The sequence below is a fragment of the Eschscholzia californica genome, unplaced genomic scaffold, assembly GCF_041429995.1.
Source record: "Eschscholzia californica isolate CP2 unplaced genomic scaffold, dmEscCali1.0.p SCAF_1, whole genome shotgun sequence".
Classification (NCBI taxonomy): Eukaryota; Viridiplantae; Streptophyta; class Magnoliopsida; order Ranunculales; family Papaveraceae; genus Eschscholzia; species Eschscholzia californica.
Genome location: NW_028238198.1, coordinates 18,640,495 through 18,664,042, shown reverse-complemented (window position 1 = coordinate 18,664,042; position 23,548 = coordinate 18,640,495). Strand labels below are relative to the sequence as shown.

The window sequence follows — 23,548 nt, the reverse complement described above, 5'->3', positions numbered from 1 at the left end:
CGAATATCTTCTTCTTCCTCTAAGGACGATTCATCTTCTTGAACATCTTCTCCAACTTCTTCATACTCTTCTTTTTCTTTTTCCTGATGGAATGATACAATATGTGAAGAACATGGTTGATGTATTATTGTTTTGATGTCGTCACACAGATGTAGAATTTTATCCAAACCGGACTTTAGCGATAAATACTCTTCGTCACTTATATGTAGCATACCGTTAAATTTGTTGTTGAGCTCTGGAAGTTGTTGAACTGTGTTGTGGATGGATTGTTCCAACTGTGGCACGGGGAAGAGGTCCCTTTCAATGTTTTCTCGTTCTTCGAAAGTTGTAGTAACTTGCTTAGATGTAGAATAATAAGAAGATGGAGGCGATGGGAAATATGGTGTAGGAAAAGAAAAAGATGGAGGTGATGATGTATAAAACACTGGTGGTGGTGACGGTTTGTATTGACATGGAGCCGGTTGTGATATATAATAGTTTGATTGAAGCGTTTCTGAAAAAGGCGACGGTTGTGGCGGTGGTGTTGTCGAAGATGGTAGAGGTGGTGAATACGATGGTGAGTACAGTGGTGGTGTATACGAGTACGAAGGTGGTGTATAAGAGTACAGAGGTGGTGGTGATGGTTCGGTTTTGGTCGGATAATAAGAGGGAGGAGGTTGTGATGAATTTTCTCGTACGGTTTCTCCCGGATTCCAATTATAATCGTACGAATTCTTATTCTCATACAAACATGATGCACATAAACATCGATTCGTTATCCCTTGATGAGTATAATCTGATTGAATATAATCATCTTGACGAATAGAATACGATTGATACGGATTTAACTGGTCTGGAAAATTTTTTCCAGAATCACTAGCCCAAAATTTTGGTGGCTCTGAATACCACATGATGTAGACGCAGCGGAAATATAAAAACGATAAATAAAGTAAAGGAAGAACGGTAAAATAACTGAATAAACTTAATAAACAATAAACTTTGATTTGGTTTTCTCTTCAATCTGAATAATAAAATAGACTAGACCTCCTTTTATAGGATAACAATCTTTCCTAGATAGAAACTAGGATTCCTAAAATAATAAAATACTCAAAACATAGAAACTTCAAAATAAAGAAATATCAAACTAAAGTAACTTCCTAATCCTATACTAATTAAAACTACTATTATGGCTGAATAGGATGTGGGCACGCGTGGACGTGGGCCCACATGTTTATGCGCCTGCATCACATCACCAAACAACAAAACATACCCTCAATTAGAACTACATAGAGAGAGAGAGAAACAGAGTAGTAAGAGAGGCAAAAATTGAAACTTTTAAGAGATGGGTAGTAGTTAAAAAGATTAATACCAAGAATCCAAGATCTTATCTTCTACAAGTTCTGTTCCAGGTATACTCATCCCCCCTTGTGTTGATGGTGGCTCCATTACCCCTCCTCTCTTTACCTTTTACTTTCTCTCTCTATAATTGCTGTTTGGGTTTTCCACAAAAGAAGGTGGATGTGTATGTGGATAATTTAATAGGCCTTTACCCTAGCTAGAGAAAGAAGAAAAAGGAAAACCTGTAATTCTTGGTGTACAGTGTACACCTCTCATCATAAACATCCTCCATGGTTCGATATGAGGATGAGGTTTTTTGAATAATGGTAGATTAGTTGATAATAACTTATATCTCTAACTGCCAACAACCCTTGGCTCAAGTGGTAAGAGGTAAGTCTTCCAACTTAAAGGTCAAGGGTTCGAGGCACACGCTTACTAATTCAAAAAAATTATATCTCTAAGTCAGGAAAGAAATTACATAGCACGCGTGATCTTACCCCAACAATATGACATGTACTCTTAAAATCTATAAGTCATAGGCAGGTCCGTGTGGTGGGGAGTGCGGGCCGTGCTCTCGCACCGGGCCCCCACCACAAGGGGCCCATTTTTTCTTTCATCTCTTATAAAGTTTCATTTAGTAATGTGTGGTTCCTTTTTTTCTTCATCAACTAGTGGCAGCTTAGTGGGTAAGTAGTTTGGCTTTCATATTAATGGTATTGGGTTCGAGACCAACTGAAGGCAGTTAAATTTTGATTTTTTTTCCTTAATTTGATTTTTTTTCCCAATCTAGTATCTCCTTCTCACAAATCTTTATATCATCTATCCATCTCCTTTTACTTATTAATAGATTGTAAAAGCCTTATATCTCATCTAGGGGTGGGAATCGGTCCGGACCGGTCGGTATTGGACTCTAACTTCATCGAAACGGTCGACTCGGACATCAACTGTTGGTGACCACCTATTTACTCGGGCGGACTCGGACGGTCACTCTCAAGAATTCTTTGTCCATTGACCGTCCAAGACCGTTTATTTTACCAGTCCAGTCGGACACCAGACGGTCTCGGTCCGGACTTTCCAATAAATTTACTTAATTCAGAACTTTATTTTTATTACCACAAACAAAATTACTTACAAATGAAGATGTTTAGCCAAGAAATCAAAAGTAAATATAAAAAAGAAAAAACACAGTTGATCATCATTTGACAAGATATAATTAAGTCATTCACTAATGTTTGGTCTTCTAGAGGACTATATGACTATAGCCAACAAACATCATATATTTATATGTCTATAAAATTCAACGGTCAACTTCTAAAAATGAGGACAGTTTAGTCGGTCAACCTATTCGGTCACTCGTACCGGTCGGTCAGCGGTCGGTCCTTCGACATAAAATTTTGACCGTGGCCGTCCGCCAATTCTTTCGGGCCGGTCGGACACTGACCGTTATGACCATCGGGTGTCCATGGACACTTTTTATCTCGGTCGAACGGGTCGGATAGCGGTCTTCCGGATCTTTTTCCCACCCTTAATCTCATCACTCTAATGAAGATACTAAGGTTCAAACTTCACTAACAAATTATACCGGAAGACAAAAGTCCAACGCTAATTTTGGATAGTATCGTGCTACATAAAAAGTTTATATTCCAAACAATTTACGAAAGACTAGCATCAGATCTCTCATAAAAATATCTCTTAGTGTGTAAAACAAATTGTCTGCATATTTTTCGTACAAATAGGTCTCGACTAAAGTTTGGCACTGATCCCCTCAATTGTCAAGCACGGCCTTGGTCATAGGTTGAGTGGAGATAGAAATCAATGACTTTTATTTGGTTCTTTTTTGTTTTTGTTTTCTTCTTGTAATTAGGTAGACTTTTCTAAATTTAATGGTGATTTCTTTAGGCAAGTTAAAGTTCAATAGATTTAGCACCATCTTCATAATTTTGGTACAAATGAAGTGGAGTTCAATTAATGTAATACAAGATGTGATTTTCCTAGTGGTTTCTTAAGGAAAGTTATCCGATATGAAGGAGTTATTTATTAACATTATGGACTTTATTAAAAAGGTTTTTCTATGTTAACAAAACATCTCGGCCCATTAGCTCAGTTGGTTAGAGCGTCGTGCTAATAACGCGAAGGTCGCAGGTTCGAGACCTGCATGGGCCATTATTTTCTTTTTCTTTTCTTTTAAACCCAAAAACTGAATTTTCCCTTCAACAAAACAAAAGTAATTTTTCTTAGATATGCTAATAGACTGCTACATACTCGAGTTGAACATGTTGGGGCCCCCCAAGACACAATATCGGTTAAGATCGAGGTTGCTGGTCGGCCATACAGTTTTGGATTCGGATGCCCTTGGACTCACATATACTTACTGACAAGGGCTTTTCTAATTGGCTCTTTAGTTCTCCATCCATTAAGCAAAGTTAGTTGTATAAATTTCATGCGAATAGGCCCTCATGGGCCATGGACTAGGACAGAGCAATAAAGCAAACTCTAGGGTTGTTTTACCATCCCTAATGTAAAAGTAGGAGATAGTGTTGTTCCTCTGGTTATGGTTTGAGTTCACTTTAACTCTGTCTGGTTTTGATTAAGTCGGAGTCTGGGTTGAAGTAGGGAACTTCCTTTCTCTAAGTTATAGAGAGATAAATGATAAGCGAATACCGACTTTATCAGTAATTCCTTCTTTCGGATTAACCGAGATAGACAAAAGATAATGAAGTCGAGGGAGAATAAATTCTCTTTCCTTAAGACATTTTACACCCCCGTAACAGTACCAAACGTTAGGGTATATGCCTTCGGGATACAATGACTATCCTTTCAGAATTTTAAGATGGTACTTCGATATTCTGAAAGCGGGCGAACCTTCGTAAATACTATGAGCACTTGAGGCGAATAGATCTTTTAGACACTCGGATACTTCTCTCTTCCTTTTCTAGATATACTAGAATACTTCCCAATCAGAAACTGTTTGTCAAAAGCGTTTCTAGATATACTAGAATACTCCCAAAATCAGAAACTGTTTGCCAGAAGCCTTTCTAGATATACAAGAGTACTTTCCAAATCAGAAACTATTTGTTAGAAGAGAAGAGAAGAAGAGTATGAATTTCGATCTTCTAGACGCTTTAAGATTATCACGTCACTCAAAACTTCTTTCCTCCTTTTTCTAGATATACTAGAATTACTTCCCAATAAGTATTCCGACACACAGAATACTAATTGTTAGAAGAGAAGAGAAGAAGAGAATGAATTGATGAGAATTGGAATCGTTTTGGATGGTTTATATAGGAATTGAATGGGTATATAGTGTCTTTTGGGGTTAATGGATGTATCCCTTCGAAAGGGTGGATTAAACTGAAATAATAACTGAAATTGGACGCACCTTGGGACGTTGGATCTGGGTGAAAAACGCGGAACAAACGTTAGGGTATATGCCTTCGGGATACAATGACTATGCTTTCAGAATTTTAAGATGGTACTTCAATATTCTGAAAGCGGGCGAACCTTCGTAAATAATATGAGCTCTTGAGGCGAATAGATCTTCTAGACACTCGGATACTTCTCTCTTCCTTTTCTAGATATACTAGAATACTTCCCAATCAGAAACTGTTTGTTAAAAGCGTTTCTAGATATACTAGAATACTCTCCAAATCAGAAACTGTTTGCTAGAAGCGTTTCTAGATATACAAGAGTACTTTCCAAATCAGAAACTGTTTGTTAAAATAGAAGAGAATAAGAGAATGAATTTCGATCTTCTAGACGCTTTAAGATTATCACTTCACTCAAAACTTCTTTCTTCCTTTTTCTTGATATACTAGAATTACTTCCCAATAAGTATTCTAACACACAAAATACTAATTGTTAGAAGAGAATGAATTGATGAGAATTGGAATGGTTTTGGATGGTTTATATAGGAATTGAATGGGTATATAGTGTCTTTTGGGGTTAATGGATGTATCCCTTCGAAAGGGTGGACTAAACTGAAATATTAACTGAAATTGGAGTCGGTGCACCTTGGGACGTCGGATCTGGGTGAAAAACGCGGAACAAACGCCTGCCATTGGATGGTGCCCGAACTGTACCCACTAGATGAAGAAAGCGACGGCTAGATTAAAAGATGGGATTTGTCCCACTCAGCCCGACGCGGAGAAGACGCGCACGTTGGATCTTGCGGATCCAACGATTCTGCACTCACCCCAACGTTGTCCCAAAGCCATATCCGCGCGACCGTTAGATCGCTTCATTTCCCACGGAGTGAACGCTAACCGTCCAGATCTGGACGTGTTCGCTTCGCTCAAATGGCCCTCAATCCAACTTGTCCGGTTTGACGCTTTAGTCCATAATTTCACCGATCTTCGTCCAAACTTTAAACTAGAATTTCTCATTCATCCGGAATCGAATTCGAGTGATTCTTAGCTCTAAATTTAAGAGCTCGACGAGACGAACGCAATGGCGCGTTCCGTTTCAAAGTTTGACGAGTCGGGTCGAACTAAAATCGACTCCGATTCCAACAGATGGCACTCATGACATTATTATGTCAATGATGTATAAAACAAAAAAAACACAATCTTTGATTTAGTGGTTCGCACTGGATCGAGTTGTATCAGACACAAAAACTTTGGCCACAAAATAGTTTACCACGTCAAGAGCCCTAGTCAGTATTAGGTCGTGCTGAGCCCTGACAACTCAATCCAATTTTCAAATTTATTGGTAGAGTTTGATGACTTATAGAAACCTCACATCCTATCGTCAGAGCTCACCTCCAGAGACTTTTTAAGTCATCACATGAAGTTAACCACTAGTACTAGGATTGATCTTTCCAATTAACCAAATAGTGTGACGTTTCACATGTCATGGCGGTTCACTTTCGTGGGCTCGTATCACATTTTGTAATGGAGTGTGTCTAGACGGACTAGAGTAGAAAAATCTTGGCATGTCCCAGCACGTTTGGTCGTGGCGCGTCTTTCCAATCCGTTAATAAATATAGGTCATGTCGATTTGACGCTGCTTGTAAACTGGTTGGATCGTGCGCTTTTGTACCAACCCGCCCGCCCCATTGTGATTTACTACTTTGATCAATTAACTAATAGAGGTAGTTTCAACAAAAAAAAAATTAACTAGTAGAGGTTGAGGGTTTGTATAAGTGGTTGTGCCCAAAATTCTCATACTAAAATTAGAATAGAGCCCATGGACCTGGACAGAGAAGAAGCCATAGCTTATTAAGAGTAGGCCCACGTTAACAATCAACGACATTTATCTGAAAAGTTAGATCAAACTTCATAGCCATTGCCATCACTCTCTTCTTCTTTCACTATTTTCTCACCAAAATCCCCCAAATATCTCAATAAATTTCTGAATTTTATTTTGAGGAAATTTCAGATCTCATAAATGGCAAATGCTTGGAAGAGAGAGAAACAGTCACCATTACTCTCAACTAGAAATCTTCTCTTCTTTCTTCCAATCTTTCTCTTCTTTCTCTGTTTCTTCTCCTTCTTATCTTTTCGTAATAATTCTAACCCTAACCCTAATTTCATCAACCAATTCTCTACTCGACCCCAATCTCAATTTAACTGGGCAAACCCATTTGACTGTTTGAAATGTCCTCAATCATATCCAGTTATTGCTAATATAGTTGAAGGTGTTCGTTACCCATTTCTTTATTCATTAGCTGATCTTGGTTCACTCCCTGATAAACCTCATAAAAATATTGTTCGAATGATGAAAGGAAAACCCTTTAGAAAACCTGATATTTCAGTAACAATTCAAGAGGTTTTGGAGAAGATGAAAGGGAAAAATGGGTATGTTGTTGATGTTGGAGCTAATGTGGGTATGGCTAGTTTTGCTGCTTCTGCTATGGGGTTTAAAGTTTTGGCATTTGAACCTGTTTTTGAGAATTTGCAGAGGATCTGTGATGGGATTTTTATGAATCGAGTTGGTGATTTAGTTACTGTTTTTGAAGCTGCTGCTTCAGATCGGCTTGGGAATATCACTTTCCACAAGGTAATTTCGATTCCATTGCAGTATTCTTTTTAGGGTTTTGGTTTTCAGATTTGAACTGTGATCTAGCAGGCACTTATAAAGTTACAATCTTTCTTATGCTAATATAATTTGTTTAATGTGTAATTTTGTAATGAATTTGATTAGTGTTAGTTTAGTGAAAGCTAAAGTACCCAACATACATTTTAATCTAACCCTAATGTCTCTTAGAAACACTTGAATGCCGAAATATTGAATATCCCACCTCTCTTATACCTAGTACTCTTACTACTAGATATCGAAGCATCCTGTTTTTATCTTCGGTAATCACGTCTCCACACAAAGCATGACGAACGTATACTTCAATTAAGAGATCTCATCTCACGCCAGAGCTCATTCCTGCAAGAAATGATTCCAAATCTATGATTCCGTCCTTCTATATTGCTTTGAGGTACAAAATGTCTTTCATCATGCAGCATTTTTAACATTATGGTTCGTGCAACTGGATATATTAGATGCTTAGATGCATGGAAATGTTTCAGTATAGATGTATCACGTATGAAAAAACATTAGAATTTGGTATGATCAGTATCTTTAATTGATCTTATTTCCAATTAAGAGATAAACGGGGAAGCCATTTGACAGCGATATATTGTAAGCTCATAGTAAACTTGCTCTGGAGTCCTTAACCGAAGTCATGGTGTAAACCAATTTTACTAGATACTCTAACCCCCTCCCCCTTCTTCGGACAGTGAAAGAATTCCCCGGACTGTTTTGGGTAATTTGTCGATCCAATAACTCCAAATTTACCATACGGGGAATCTTCAGCCTTAATTAACCCAAATTCTTTTTTTTTTTTTTGAATAATTTGATTAAATAAAGAAAAAAGGGAGGGAATACAAGGAAGCCTGAAAGGCTAAAAACAAAGAAAGGGATGCACTAAAACAACATTACAAAGAAAAAATAAAAGCCTCCCGACACTCCACCATACTAACAAAAGAGATGGTTTTAGCCCAGCACATCTTTCTACTCCAATGATAAATAAGGCATTTAGCAGAGAATGGCGAGTCATTTGACAGCGATATGTGTAAGCTCATAGGAAAGTTGATAGTAGATGATCCTGGAACTCCAAATTTGCCATACCGAAATCTTCAGCCTTAATTAACCCAGTTTCTGTATTAAAATCAATAGGTGTAACTAGTTAACTACAAGATTGGTGTTGCTCCTTATAAAATGGAAAAGTTAACATGTACAGGCCTACGTAAAAAGAAACCTATTTTTTTTTTTTTCTGGAGCATGTAAGAATTGATTGAGTATTAGGACCATCCACTTAAATAGGATATACAGGAATCAGAGTAAGAAATCATACTTTAAGCATCCAAAATAAATTCTTCTCAACTTCATGTCGCCAAATACTTACTTTCTTTTACTTGTACGTGCTTTAACTTCCCATATTTTTTTTTGTTGATTTTCTCACCAGTTGGTAGGTCGGCTTGACAACAGTGCTGTTTCTGCTACTGGTGCAAAGTTAGCATTCAAGTCGAATGAAGAAATTGAGCTTCAAGTGAGATCAATACCTTTAAATGAAGTAATCCCAGATTCAGAACGAGTACTTCTGATTAAGATTGACGTTCAAGGTTGGGAATATCATGTACTAAAAGGAGCTTCTAAGATTTTATCTAGAAAGCGTGGTGAAGCTCCATACCTAATTTACGAGGAAGACGAACGATTACTTAAAGCCAGTAACAGCAGCTCCAAAGAGATCCGAGATTATCTTAGTAGTATGGGTTATCATCATTGTTCTCAGCATGGAACAGATGCTCACTGCACCAAGGAGGAATAGTTCTAAAACCGTGAAAACCACTGCAGTTACGAGTTATGTTGCTTATCTTGATGAGATATTTGTGAGAGTTGGATTTGATGATTCCGATATCGATGTTTCCAACTACAACACTTGATCTGAGATAGAGTATGGTAACACATGAAATAGTAAATATTCTTAACCGTTCAGCTTTAGAAAACTTGAAGGACTGATTCAGGGCCGATAAGCCTCGAAAAGGAAGGTGAATAAGGGACAGATTTAGGAGTTGGAATTGCTTGTTTGAATGATGGAATATCACTGACTGGCTTGTTGAATGATAATCAGACACATTCAAATTGACAGATCCTTTTTTGGGTGCCATAATTCATTTTTCTGTATTAGTGTAGTTTTATGAATTTGATTTTTGGTTGATTGTGTAATTTGTAGCTGCTTCTTACTTTTGAATGTGATTTTTTCTTTCAGAATTTGAACTGGTTCTTATTGATCCCAAATTTAGTCTGAATAGCGTCTTAATGACTTAAAGGTCCTTTGTATTAAGTATTTTGCTGCATTTGTTGATTGATGAATTAATGGTTGGAATGCCCTAAAAGACATGCTAACGGATTCATCAATCGAAATATATGGGGTACCACTTTTTTTTGCCGATATGGAATGAAAACGTATTTACCTTGGTGTGGAATAAGAAGCCTTCGCATCTTAATACATGCATTTAATTTTTTTCGGAGTGGTGACTGTGTAACCATGTTAGGGTATGGGGGCTTACAAAGATCTTCATTTTTTTTACCATCAACTACACTGAGGTTTTCAACAAAAAAAAAACTACATTGAGGTCCACGACGACAACCACCATCTCTCCCTTGTTGAGTTGTTTCACCACCGGCCCACTACCATGTCCCTCACATCTATATCCCTTGTTCACTCCGCTTTGTCACACACAAAGCCATCTATATCCCTCGTTCAATCCGCTTCATCACACACAAAGGGTAGATAGTGGCAGTAAGGTCCACCGGCCCACTACCATGTCCCTCACATCTATCTCACTCCGCTTTGTCACTCACAATGGCATCTATATCCCTCGTTCAACCCGCTTCGTCACACACAAAGGGTAGATAGTGGCAGTGAGGGATCTACCCTCGTTCTCTCTTCTCGTCTTCCTCTTTCTTCTCATTACATCTTCATCGACATCTACTCTAACTTTGGACGACCAATATTGCAGTTGAATCTCGACCTGCATACGTGGCTTTTCTTTTTTAGTTTCAAGAGTTAAATTCTGGCGGACTAATATTCTAGTTGAATCTCAGCCAACCAATATTCTAGTTGAATCTCGACCGGGATATTCTGCCTTTTAGAGCATCTCCAATGCAACACCCAAACTCTAAATCTTAGAGTGCCACATAGGATTTTTTTTTAGTTTTTCTTTAAAATTCATCTCCAATGCAAAACTTAACATGAATCTCTAAAGTTATGTGTCAAGATTTATTTTAGAGATCCTTAAGAGGAAACTCTAAATTTTAAACAAAAACATAGGTTCTTAGAGTTTCTCTTAAGTGTTGCATTGGAGAAGGTTTTGTAATAGAGTGTCTTTAAATGGCCAAATAGGAAAGAGGTCATTTAGAGCATCTCCAATGCAAAACTAAAAAAAATCTCTATTCATCCTATGTGTCAAGCTTCAATTGAGATTCTCACTCCTATGTGGTGTTAAAAGAGATCCTCAATTTTTTTTTTTTTTGTCTCCAATGCAAAACTCTAAACTTATCTTATTTACTTATGTGGCATAGTTATTTTAGTAAATAAATAGTTAGTTATTTTAGAAAATATAGAAGACTCGATTTTTCATTGGTTGAAAATCAAATATTGATGAGTTGGACAATTAGAGATATCTCAAGACGACACTTCAGAAATAGAGTGTCCTCTTGAGATATCTCTATTCCACCCTCGACACGTCATCTTAGAGATCCAAATAGAGTGTTGCACTGGAGATGATTTGTAAGAAAAAACTCTAAAAATCTTAAGTGACACTCAGAGTTTCTAAGATTGAGTGTTGCATTGGAGATGCTCTTAGAGATCCATTTTTCACACTTGACACATAGGATTTTTAGAGTTTTTCTTGAGTCTTTCATAGGAGATGCTCTTAGTTTCAAGAGTTAAAATTCTAGCAGACTAATATGCCAGTTGAATCTCGGCCAGAATACCTGGCTAGACTGGACTGAGAGACAGGCTGGGTATGTGATTAGACAAGACCGAGAGACGGAGAAAAAGTAGGGGTGAGCAATGGTCGTTTTTTTTTCGATTTTGGCTCAAGCCGAAGTCGACCCAATAAGCGGCGGTTTGACTAAATCGTCGGCCGAAGTCGAGCCGATCATTTGGCCGACCGACATGGTTCGACTCGATTTGGTTTGACTCTGTTGAGTTCGATTGATCGGTTTAACCGATCACAATTTAGAGAAAATTGTAAACTAATGTTATTCATTTCATTGTATATACCGAAAATAAAAATTAAAAACCCATCATACTTTTCCGCCATTACATATGCCGAAAATTAAAATTAAAAATTCATCGTACTTTCCACCATTACAAAAAAATAAATAGAAGTACTAATACAAAATCTATAATTTTGAGTTACTAACTAAGAATAGGTTGTGGTAAATAGAAAATCAGTGAAGACTTACCTTTAAACTCTTTCAATCAAGTTGAACAGGTGGTTGATGAAGTCGACAACAACAACAACTAGCACGGAGGACGGATAGTAGTATGGAAGATTTGATTACGGGTATTCTAATTATTTCCTTTTTAGTTTAGCACTTTCTAACTTTACAAGATTATTATTTCATTTTTCCTTAGGTTCGGTCTGTTCGGTTTGGGCGGTTTCTAGAAACTCAAGTCGAGGCTAAACCAGACCGATTTTGGGTTGTTCGGTTTTTCGGCCGAACCAAGTCGAACGGTGATTAGTTCGGCCCAAAAATTGATCGGTGCGGTTCGACTTGGTTTGGTTCGGCCAATTGGTCCGGTTTTTGCTCACCCGTGCCGTAGGAGAAAGTGTTGCCCTGACAGTCCGGGATTGAAGAAAGTAAAAACAGGTAGCCAGTTCCCATAAAACCCTCAACCCTGTAAAAACCAATCACCTTTTCTCTTCTTCCCTCACCACTCTACTACAAATCAAACCAGGACACGATTAGAGAGCGGATTCCTTTTCGTAAAACCAGGTATGCTTGATGTCGCACTCTTCTTCTCTATCTACTTCCTCTCTATACAAAACCTTGTATACTCTTGTTGGATTCTTTAGATGATCCACCTTTATCAATTGAATGATTAATCTAATGCTTAAATTGATTACGTATGTGGTTATGACATTCAGATGATTCAAATTTTGTAGTAAAAGGAACTGTACGTTTGATATGCATTATATTTGTTTGAAGAAATGTCTGAATGAATGTTTTTTTTCAGTTTTCCTCTTGTAAAAAACCTAACCCATATTTTTCTGCTCATGGGGTTGGTTGTACCTAAACTGGTTGGGCGACGAGGAGGTCATGGGATTGATGCTTGGGGAGTGTAATTTGTAGACGTAAATAAAGTAGTAGTAGTTATCATGGCGTTTGTGGGTTAGTTTCAGTGGCTTTTAGGGTTTGTTTAGATGGTACTTTATGTGCTTATTCCGTCCTTATATGTATCCATGCTATATGATATAAAATTATGATGTAATGAATCTTCAAAAAGAAAAAGAACTAGGAGAACAGTTTCCGGCATAGGTACCGTATCTTTGTGATTGTGAGCTAAGTCAGAACTCGGAAACTACTCTTTTATTTAAACCTTGTTTAGGGACTCAACCACTTGGTTTTATTTGTTATGTTTTTTGAGTGACATGCCTTTTTCTACTTCTCTAAATTGATTTACTTTTTTTAGTACTTTGAAGCTTAAAAACGTTTTTTTTAGCTCTAACCATCATAACACGCCCCATATTCAGTTCAACATTACATCCCTCACACATGAGTAAGAAACTTGGCTCTAGGATGTTGAAATATCTTCTCCTATTTTCGGGATCCGAGAATGTTTCGGGCTATCCGAGTTCAGTCCCGACTATGATCAGCACCTAGATATCTTATATGCTAGGAAAATATCATTCTCATGATTTCAAATTAGACTTAACATTATGATATTTTGAAAACGATTCAAGATACAAATTAAGATTCCACAATATTGCTCTCAGTCTTATTTGAAAATTCAATATTCTTGGTTTAGCTTAAAGTTCCCGTCTTAGTAAATCTCGCTTTTTTAGGGGTTAATCGTTTTCAGAAGTAATATGAGGGAAGTTATAACTATCCAAGTTGGAGGTTTCGCCAATTTCATTGGCTCTCACTTCTGGAACTTTCAGGTATACAATTCTCTTCATGTTAAATATATTAGATATGTTGGTTTATTAGTTTCATGCTGTTTTTGTAGTTCTAACTTCCAACCAATCATTGTTTATCATTAATTGATTCGTTGGGTGGCGTAGAAAATAAAATGCATAATACTACTGCTATTGATACGCTCACCCTTAATTTTTAACTAACTTCTTATCTGATTAAAGTGATTGCGAGTTTCTATGTTGGTGAGTCCAAACTCAAAGTAAATGTTTACACATTGATTCATGGCGATGAGGTGTTCTTGGTAGTTGGTATGCACCTACCTTGATGTAGCAGAGCGCAATTGTAAACTTAACGGAGATTAATAGCTTTAAAGAACAAGATAAACTTGGGCTTCGCCTCCCTAAAGCTGTTTAAATGATTATATTCCTAAGACGATGAAAAAAAAGATAAGCCTCATCTTTATATTGGGCTTCGCGTCCCTAAAGCTGTTTAAATGAGATTCCTGTATTGCCTAAACTCTATTTTCCTATTTAGACAAGATATGTAAATACTTAGCATTAAAAGTAATAGAAACTTCCGAATATATTGTCTGCCCTAAATAAGCTGAAATAAGGAGTATCCATTGTGGGGCCCTCCTTGTTGCCGTGGTCTACTTCATACATATGTAAGGAAGATGTTTGTTTGAGATTTGTTCTTTTGAGGATACAAGTGCAATTAGTTTGGGATCCCAAACTTGTCTGCTGAAACTAATTTGCACTTAAAGTAATTTACAGATGATGTGTTATCGACTCATTGTAAATTGTGCTCGCAGTACATCATTTCACGGCGAACACATAAAAAACACTTTTTTGTCTTGGGAGTTAAGAGGTTTATTGTTTATTTTTCTTAATCTTGAGATATGAAAAGAACCTAGTCATGCATGAAGTGGAGGATATATTATGCCTTTTATTTGTTATCAATAACTAATTTCCAGATGGAGGAACCAAACAGACCCTACATTATTGAGAAAGTAGACTAGTTTTATAGGATACTGATTTGATTGGTGTTGTTACCAAAGCTCAAATAAGATTTAGGACCTAAAAGTCTACAACTAAAATCTCATCTACTCTCAATTGTGTGTGATGCTTGGCAAGGAGGTAATCATGAGTTTTGTGGTAGTGGTAGTGGCGGCCGGTAATCATGACATTCTTACATTTGTTAGACTTTATGTTAGGGGAGGGATTGGGAGATAGAAACACATGTCGAATTGTTGATCAAATGTTTTTCAAGGATCTCTTTGGAAATACTGATCAGAGAAAGCAGATCATTCTTTATGCACTATCATCACAAGAATGTCGGGGATGCCATGTTCGAAGATGTGCAAATTTAAAATGTAATAATTGTTTCCCAAGTGCCTTTACAACATTCTTTTTTCCTTTTTTTACCTTTGGGAATAAAGTACCCGACCGACTAGGCGTTGTCGTGTTCTTACTTATTTTTAGAACATTTTCTTAATGCAGTAAAGGGTTAGTTTGTACAAGACATTTTTTGTTAGAACGATTGTCTTTGTCAGTATTATATAGTTGGCACATCTAAAAGAAATAGCTCATGATTTCTTAGATGGATTTATCCAGTAGCATAATCACAGATGTTCTTTAGCCTTTGTTTACTTAGATATTTGTTATCTCGAGGCATGTCATTTATATTGATTCTTCGAGGTACCATTTGTCTTCTTCTACTCTACTAGGCAGGAGACAAGTCTTTATATTGGTTATTAGATTTACTGTTGTACCATTTTACCTTGAATTTTTCATGGTAAAATGATTAAAAGGTTATTTGCTATCTTTTTTTTTTCCTAGCATTTCTTGTTGCGTTTATTTATGAAGAAGTGTGTTGGATGCAGTTGTTTCTGTTGTAATAGCGTATTAATGTTAAGGGCTTAAAATTTGAAGGATGAATTGCTTGGCTTGGTTGATCAACCCAATGGGAATCCAGTTTTTCAGAATCAATATTTGGATACGGATGTTCTCTACCGAGCTGGTGAAACACAACAGGTGGGACCTATTGATGTCATTCTTGGATATATCAATTAATGTTTCCTGGTTTCAAATGTGAAGAATATTAAAAAATTTAGACAACTTTTTTGAGGTAATGAGGTCTAATTTTCTTCCAATTTTGCAGGGCATTCCTACATACACTCCACGCATTGTCTCGATTGACCTTCAAGGTTAGGCCTTGTTGGTTTTATTTCATATTGTTTATCCTTTCTTTTGTTCCTCTGATTTTGTATTGTTTCCCAAATTAAAAACATATATGCTAGGTTTGCCGGTGCTGCTATGTAGGAAACTCTATTCTTATTATGTTCTTTCACCAAATAGACCACTGTTTGATCTTAACATGGAGTCATCGATAGCTTAAGAGTTAAAAGCTATGTATTTTTTCGAGTACATTCCATAATGGGCCTGATTGCTGCTCTATATACTGTATCTAATCTAGGACCACTTCTTGCTTCTGATTCCGGTTCAGATTGGGGATAAACTGGATGAGAGAATTTCTTGACAGGAGTGAAATTAGTGTAGCTTATGATATTGACTATGTGAACAGTACTATTTTCAACCAAAATGATTTAGTCGTTTGTGACTTTGTATTGCGAAAGTCTGATGTTATAATTTTGAAGTATAATGAGAACTTCAATTTTATGCTTCCCTTTTATCAAATTGCATCATATTTCCAGGATCCCTTGGTTCTTTGAGTCCACATGGTTCCTTGTATAACGAGATATCATCATCTGATGCTTCATCTGTCAATACATGGTGAGTTCATAACGGATTTATAATTTCTTTACATTTTTCCTTTGAAATCTAGTGTATATACATATATTTGATAATACAACTCATTTGTGTCCATTAATATACAGGAATGGTACTGTTACTCGACAAGTATCTGAACCTCATAGGAAGAATCTATTTTTGCAAAGCTTGTATGAAGAAGGGCAGACAGGTGATCCTCAAAGCAAAGTCGAGGATAAAGACATAGTTGAATGTCTACAAAATGATGTTCAATTCTGGACAGATTTTTCAAAGGTGCACTATCACCCCAAGAGTCTGTATGAAATAAACGGAGTATCTGCAAATGTCCAAGAGTTTAACAATTATGGGATTGGAAGGGATGTCTTCTCTGAGGGTTTCCATGGAGAAGATATGAATGAAAGGCTCCGTTTTTTCGCGGAAGAGTGTGACCACATTCAGGTACTCTAATTTGATAATTTTGTAGAATGTGTTTGTGAATTTGTATTTTTTTTTTTTAAGTTCTTAGTCTAAGTTAATCCTTTTTTTTTTAAGTTCTTAGTCCAAGTTAATCCAACATAACTGGTATCTATTTTTATTGCTTACCCACATACGAGTAGAAGTCATGTTAGATTACGTTAAAGAATACATGAAGATAGGTGATATAGCTTTGTCGAGCAGTGGATCCTTTTGCATCTACGCTATTTTGCCACTTTATGCCATGATGTTGAACTTCAGAATCGCGTTAAAATATTGTTTTGTAGTTTATTTTATTTGTTTAGTGGTTGATTCTTGCTTATTTTTAGCCTAGTTTAGAGTTTTCAGCATCATTAAGATACTGGGAGCAATAAATTAACAAGTTTTTAAACCTGTTTAGCATAGTATTCAGGGTTTGAGGCTTAAATGAGATTTACTCCTTGTCTCAGCTGAATGTTAGTTTTGGCCATAGTAATTTGGCTCAAGGCTCAAAATCGCATTACGACACAAGTTATACAACGAATTAGGGTCTCCTCCTAAAAAGTTTGTGCAGAGTATTACCAGTTTTAAGAATATCAAGGAATGAAATTTCGTTTTCGGTGGAAATTTCGATCGGCCGAAAAGTGGACACGTTTCGAGGACACGTTTCGGTCTGTGTGGAAATTTTACAATTTTGCGAAAATCTTACAATTTTGCTGAAATGAAAGAAATATGATGCAATTGTTCATTACAAATCTCTTTGACCATTATTAAGCATAGAAAGATATAATCTTCACTCGAACAATAGTTTATTAAGATAGAATTGTAAATTACTTCCATTCTGTTACATTAAACATTAATACCAAAATGATCTCCTACCCCCGTCATCACCATCTTGGTTTGGATGTACATGAGATTGATTTCTAATAGCATTGCAATATTCTGCCCATGACATTCGATTTCGGAACCAATTCCGATATTGTTCCACGTATGTAATGTATTGCTCCTGACGAATATCACGTAGTGGTCCTATTAGGGGATATTCATGGTATACAACAAAACTTGGTTGTTGAGGCAGAAACATAGATGGTCGTTCATCTTCACTGTTGCTCCAAGAAACATGACTAGGGTAGTTATATCCAAATGATGCAGATGAACTACCGTAACCATAGGAGCTATTGTCGATACCGATACTACTGAGAGTGTTTGTAACATTGTCAACACTATTTCCCCAAGAAGAAGTACCTGAGTCATTCATTTCAGCCAACTGTTTTTTCCTTCTACGAGAATACGATACAGGTTCAGTTGGTCTTTGGGGGACTCCATGATCATAATCTTGTGTTGCATGATCAAAGTTGTGTTCCTCTGTGTAAGGGGCATATCCTTCATTTCTCTCATTATTATCTTCCTCAACATCATTACTCTCGTTGTTCATGTTATTGTTTCCGTCATCCCCGTTGTCACTATCTCCTGGCGAGTTAGAAGGTGAATTAGTACTCGACGAACTCGTGTTCATAAAACGATTAACATTTTCGGTATGTGATGTGCTAACGTAGGTATCATCATTTAACCCTAGTTCAGAAGCAATCTGAGAATTTGGCCTATTGTTTGGCTCATCCATATCAGGTTCTCCCACCTCTCTCACCCATTCAAATAATGGGTCTTCTTCACCATCTTCGCAGAATATATCTGCGAGGTCAATCGGACCTGAATCTAAGTAATCTTCTTTTTGGTGTTTAAGCCGTAGTCGCATGTTGTAGTGCACAAACAAATGTTTATGCAGTCGTTCATGACCAAGACGATTTCTTCTTTGACTATGGATGAGACCAAAGAACGCCTTGAGTCATCACTGCGACTATCATTCAATGATCTTCTTACAGCCTCCCTGAACTGATGAGTCTCATAATCTTCATCGTCACTATCAAGATCTACAGTTTCATTTCGTCTATTTGGACGGTCCATAACAGACTCCCGAAATTCCAAATTGATTTTGTCCCTCTTATTCTTCTCTTCAAGTCCATGTCTCAAAACTCTGTTCATCTGAACTCTGACTTCTTTTGGACACAAAGGGCATTGAGAAACATTACTGAAACCACCCGCTAGATGTTGTTTCAAACGTGTGACCCCTCCGCCTCCTATAATTTTACTGCAATATCTACATTGAGATTTTTGTCGCTCTTTATCTATTTGCGTCCCATGTTGCCATCCAATGTCGTCTGCTTTGCCTTTACGTGACATAATGTACCATTAAAGGGGTAATCTTTAACAAATACTTTTAGTAAGAGGACTTATCTGCAATAATTTATCAATTAGTGAGCTAATTTGCAATACTTTATGTTAGTTAATAGGCTAATCTAAGACAAATTGACCATTAGAGGGCTAATATGAAACAAAGTTTGTCAGTTTAGGGGTTAAAATCAAACTCTACAGTAAAGACAGGGGTCTAAAATCAATCAAAACAGTTAAATCAGGGGGCTAATATGCTGATCTAAATTAATTGTCCAATAGAGGGCTAATACGAAATAAAGTTTGTTAGTTTAGGGGTTAAAATTAAACTCTACAGTAAAAGCAGGGGTCTAAAATCAGTCAGAACAGTTAAATAAGGGGGCTAATATGCTAATCTAAAATAAATTATCCATTAGAGGGCTAATACGAAATAAAGTTGGTTAGTTTAGGGGTTAAAAACAAACTCTACAATAAAGGCAGGGGTCTAAAGTTAACCAGAACAATTAAATCAGGGGGCTAATATGAAATATTGAGGACTTAAAATGAAAAAAACATAAACTTTGATGTACCTGCTGAGTATCAAAACAAAACCAATCCTTATATTCAGATATCCCCAAAAATCAAAACCAAATCGATTTCTTTGCACCAGGGGAGAAACCCGACTCCTCTTCCTCCAATCTCTCTCTCTCTCTCTAAAATTTCTTTATAAACTAGATGATTAATGCTTGAAGAAGACTAATCTAGAAGGAAGATGATAGATAGAGAAGAAAGATGAAGAAAATGAAGAATTTCGATGAAGAAAATTGGAAAAAATATTGAATAACCTTAACAGAGAAGAAGAAGATGATCAGAGGTATGTTATTTCTGATTTTGATGAAGAAAATTGGATGATTAATGGGTTATATTTATAAACTTTCGAAATCATGAAGGAATCTTACTGTTCCCATCAATTATTTCTGCTTTTGGAAAAGCAATTGTCTGGAACCCATTAGGGTTTCTGATCTTTACACTCAAATTTTGAAATTTCTCCATTTTTTCGAAATTTCGTGTCAGATTTCCACCGAAATCTGACACGAAAATTATGTAACCTACTTTTCATGTCGGTAGGATGAAATACCGACATATTTCGGTCATTTCGGCCGAAATATGTCGACATTTCATTCCTTGGCCTCACCAGTTTACGTCTAATATCGATCTTCACTCTTTAGCACATGTGATATCTGCGGTAATTGTATGATTAGTAGAAGTCTAAATCATCAAGGTTGTAACACCAATTAGTTTTTTTTACGATTAACTATAACATACTAGACATTAATCCTTGTACTCAAATACTTGATTGACTTGTGGACTTGTGGTGATAAGATCTTGAAGAGTGGTAAGGTTGTCATCATTGAATGTTTTTTTACAGATTTTTTACGTGGATTAGTTTGCTGTTATTTTTGTCTTGACTGAATTCCCATGCTGATTTCCAGGGTCTCCAATTCATCGTCGATGATTCGGGAGGCTTTTCCAGTATAGCTGCAGATTTCTTGGAGAACATTGCAGATGAATACACAAATATTCCAGTTTTACTTTATTCTGCACGAGATCCTCGCAATTACATAAACCCTTTAAACCGGAAGGATTCCATCTCCAGAGCTCTTCATGACGCAGTCTCATTTTCAAGACTCTCAAGCTTTTGTAAATTGATTGTACCACTTGGTCTACCTTCGCTGACTAGAAGTAAGCATATTTATCTATTCCTTTTACAAAAAAGTCGGCTTTATCCAGTTTCTTTCCTTCTTGGAATATGGGTTTTCTTGATAGTGATGTCTTTGAGTGTCTTTGAGACATTAGCAAGAGCACCACTAAGAAATCAAACAAAGCAGAGTGTTAAAAATTCAAGACGAATAGTGTCATCTTCATCTTAAGATGCATGTCTCGGTATTACCATTGTTTGCCAAAAGACCGTCTCCTCTTGAGTCTTGAGGATCCAACAATTCTAGTATGTGTTATACCTAATATAGTCTGTTTCTCAGGACTGCACTTAGAAAATTAGTCTGACATTGCTTCTGGAGACAATTGTGTATTTATTTTAAAGATTTGTTAGCATTCATTAATTGGGAGTTTTGGTTTACTTTTTGGAAACATTTCCGCGTCCATTACTAAGTAGTTTGATTGCCTGACTCGTTCGAGTAACGTATGGATCAGATTAGAATCGGGTTGTAGCCCGAGAGAATCCCATGCCGAATCCCAGATTAATTGTTGTGTGAAACTTCAAATAGTTGGTGTTTATCTTGAATTATTAGAGTAGATTTTGTGGCCTATTTACAAAAACACCATATATATATGTATGTGTGTGTGACCTTGTCCCACCCTGAGCCAATCCCACCGGAACTACTTAGGTTACACACGCACACACACACACACACACATAATATATATGTGTGTATGTGTGCATCATGGATTTGTCTTTTATGCATTTGGGGCTCAATTTATATGCTGGTTTAGCACCCCTATTTCTTTGCTATAGTATATTTGATTTACCATCTTCTGTTTGTTTTTCCCATTTTTTTGTGATCCTAAAGGTAAGGTGTCTAGCTTTCTTCACATAGACGACACAAAACCTTTCAGCTCGAGCGCAGTTTATGCTTCTGCACTTCACTCCATAAGTCTCCCATTCCGGATGGCATCACTTGCATCTCCTGCAGATTCACAATACGTTTCTGGTGCTGTTGATATTAATGGGATGGTACAAATGCTAGCTGGCCAAGCTAGGCAAAATATTGTAGCAATTCTTGATCTAGCAATGCCAGCTCCTTTGATAGGTACACTTTTGTTACCACGTTTATTTAATCAATATTGTACATCAACTCCTGTATTGGAAGTTGATCTAGCTCTATTCTTGTTTAAGCTTTGAACTGCACTAAACACAAGATCAGTTATGTGTCACCAATTCCTTATTCAGGTATCCGAAACCAACCAAGTTTCCTAGACAGTCTGAATTCTTTGACACCAGAGATTAACGAGGATGCCGAAGATTTGCATCAAGTAGAGTCGCTAACTATTCATGGAGCTCTTTCTTCAGGTACTCTCTATAATATGTTACGATTTAGTATTCTACTCTTTTTTATAGCTAAAGTTTAGTCAGTTATTGATGCAACACCGAATTTTCGAATTATTCATTATTCGTTTCAAAGATCATAAACCTTTCTATCAGCTAATAAATTGAACTTCCTCTGTTATTATCTTTCTTGGCCGTGGGTAATAACGCTTTCTGTTTGTAAAACTGTCTCCTTTTGATTAACAGGAGGTCAGCAAGCTTCGATCTCTGAAGTAAAGGATTCAGTTAATGATGCATATGAAAGTTTGACAACTAGACCGATGTTCTCTCATCTATCAGTAGCTCGATCTCCTCTTCCAGTACCGTTACCTTTTCCATCAATCTTCGGCAACCATATAGGTCAAAAAGGCGAGCTCTTAAGCAACCCAATTCCAGGATCGTTGTCAAGGAGCTCACTTGATGTTCATTCTGTTCCTTTGGCAGCAAGACTTCGATCTAGCAATGCCATTTTACCGTACATCGATAAACGTTTAACTAACCTCAGAAGATTCGGGATTGAGAGAGGAGCTCCTGGGATTGGATTACTTCAAAGTTGGGGTTTTGGTATGGAAGAAGTAGATGAAATGGGAGAATCATTATCGAAGCTTGTCATGGTATTAGATCCTCATACTCAAGAGTCTTCTGATTCCGATTAACTCTTAGGGTTAGTGTAATCCTGATTTCTGTTTTGGTAACTTTATTTTCGTAGAGAATGTAACTTAAGAAACTAGGTCGAACTGTCTAAGTTTATTGATTGTATCTTGTTGATCAAATCATCTACAGTTCTACACTAAATGTTCAATATCGGAAATGAAAGTACTATAAAGCCTGGGTCATACGATCTGACTTGGGGACATTTCTTCCCTTCAAAATGGTTGTCTTTTGCCGAGCCGGGTAATCCAACTTGCTCTAGTAATAATCCTGGGCCCTATATATCCGATAACCGAAATACATCTTTTTCCGGTATATATGGTTATTTATCATCATTTTAAATTTTTCGTTTTTAGCTTAAGTTGTGGCTATAACTGTACGATTGTTACTGTATATTGACCAAAAGATCGTTATATTTTTTGAAGAAAAAAGACAGACATGTTGTAAGATTGTGCGGAGCATCTCTCTGGGTTGCTAACAATCTTGTCTGTTTTGGCATTTCAGAGCCTCGTATTTTCTTTTTTTTTTTGGAAATTGACTACGATCAACAATGGTCATTACATTTGACATTGATACATCAAAGATGTGATAAGCTCGATAACCGCCCAACCTCTTACAAGACCAGGCCTATAGTCCAACTAAACAATGGCCGAAAGCCCAACTACATTATTTATACCCTAATAATCTGAATTCTAATAGCTAAAGATTCCACCTTCTCTGCTTTCTGGAGTTTATGTCAACCCTTTGCAACCACTTGGGCTACCAACTGTTCACAGAGCCTCGTATTTTTAAAACACATCAAAGACTCCGAAATGGTGCATTCCTTATAAAGAGCATCACACTTCATCTCTGCTATTGATGTCGAGTATTTACAAACTGGAACCGCTCTCCCATGATAGTGTCATAGCAG

The 23,548-nt window shown here is 36.8% G+C and overlaps 2 protein-coding genes and 1 non-coding gene across 4 annotated transcripts; all 3 read left to right on the top strand.

The window, feature by feature from the left end:
- Positions 1-3,406: 3,406 nt before the first annotated feature.
- Positions 3,407-3,480, top strand: TRNAI-AAU (transfer RNA isoleucine (anticodon AAU)). Its single transcript has one exon. It is a non-coding gene; the product is annotated as a tRNA-Ile (tRNA).
- Positions 3,481-6,559: 3,079 nt separating this feature from the next.
- Positions 6,560-9,646, top strand: LOC147564843 (FkbM family methyltransferase). Its single transcript, XM_086650520.1, has 2 exons — positions 6,560-7,314; positions 8,771-9,646. The coding sequence occupies exons 1-2, from the start codon at positions 6,703-6,705 to the stop codon at positions 9,131-9,133; spliced, it is 975 nt and encodes a 324-aa protein (XP_086506646.1). The 5' UTR covers positions 6,560-6,702; the 3' UTR covers positions 9,134-9,646.
- Positions 9,647-11,746: 2,100 nt separating this feature from the next.
- LOC147564842 (plasma membrane, autoregulation-binding site, misato segment II, myosin-like, tubulin/FtsZ protein) lies at positions 11,747-22,859 on the top strand. Of its 2 annotated transcripts, XM_086650508.1 has the most exons (11): positions 11,747-11,882; positions 11,954-12,315; positions 13,386-13,481; positions 15,390-15,491; positions 15,619-15,664; positions 16,172-16,250; positions 16,355-16,685; positions 20,378-20,627; positions 21,473-21,712; positions 21,853-21,972; positions 22,195-22,859. In XM_086650508.1, exons 3-11 carry the CDS (start codon positions 13,410-13,412, stop codon positions 22,641-22,643), a joined length of 1,689 nt encoding a protein of 562 aa, XP_086506634.1. In that variant the 5' UTR covers positions 11,747-11,882; positions 11,954-12,315; positions 13,386-13,409; the 3' UTR covers positions 22,644-22,859. The 2 variants fall into 2 exon arrangements, with proteins under 2 accessions (XP_086506634.1, XP_086506625.1); XM_086650499.1 differs by lacking the exon at positions 11,747-11,882 and having other exon boundaries at positions 11,930-12,315.
- Positions 22,860-23,548: the final 689 nt, after the last annotated feature.

Coding starts and splice junctions, on each gene's coding strand:
- LOC147564843 (XM_086650520.1), top strand. CDS start 6,703: ATGGCAAATGCTTGGAAGAGAGAGAAACAGTCACCATTACTCTCAACT. Junction 7,315..8,770: donor GGAATATCACTTTCCACAAG/GTAATTTCGATT, acceptor TTTTCTCACCAG/TTGGTAGGTCGGCTTGACAA.
- LOC147564842 (XM_086650508.1), top strand. CDS start 13,410: ATGAGGGAAGTTATAACTATCCAAGTTGGAGGTTTCGCCAATTTCATT. Junction 16,251..16,354: donor GCTTCATCTGTCAATACATG/GTGAGTTCATAA, acceptor ATTAATATACAG/GAATGGTACTGTTACTCGAC. Junction 20,628..21,472: donor TCTACCTTCGCTGACTAGAA/GTAAGCATATTT, acceptor GTGATCCTAAAG/GTAAGGTGTCTAGCTTTCTT.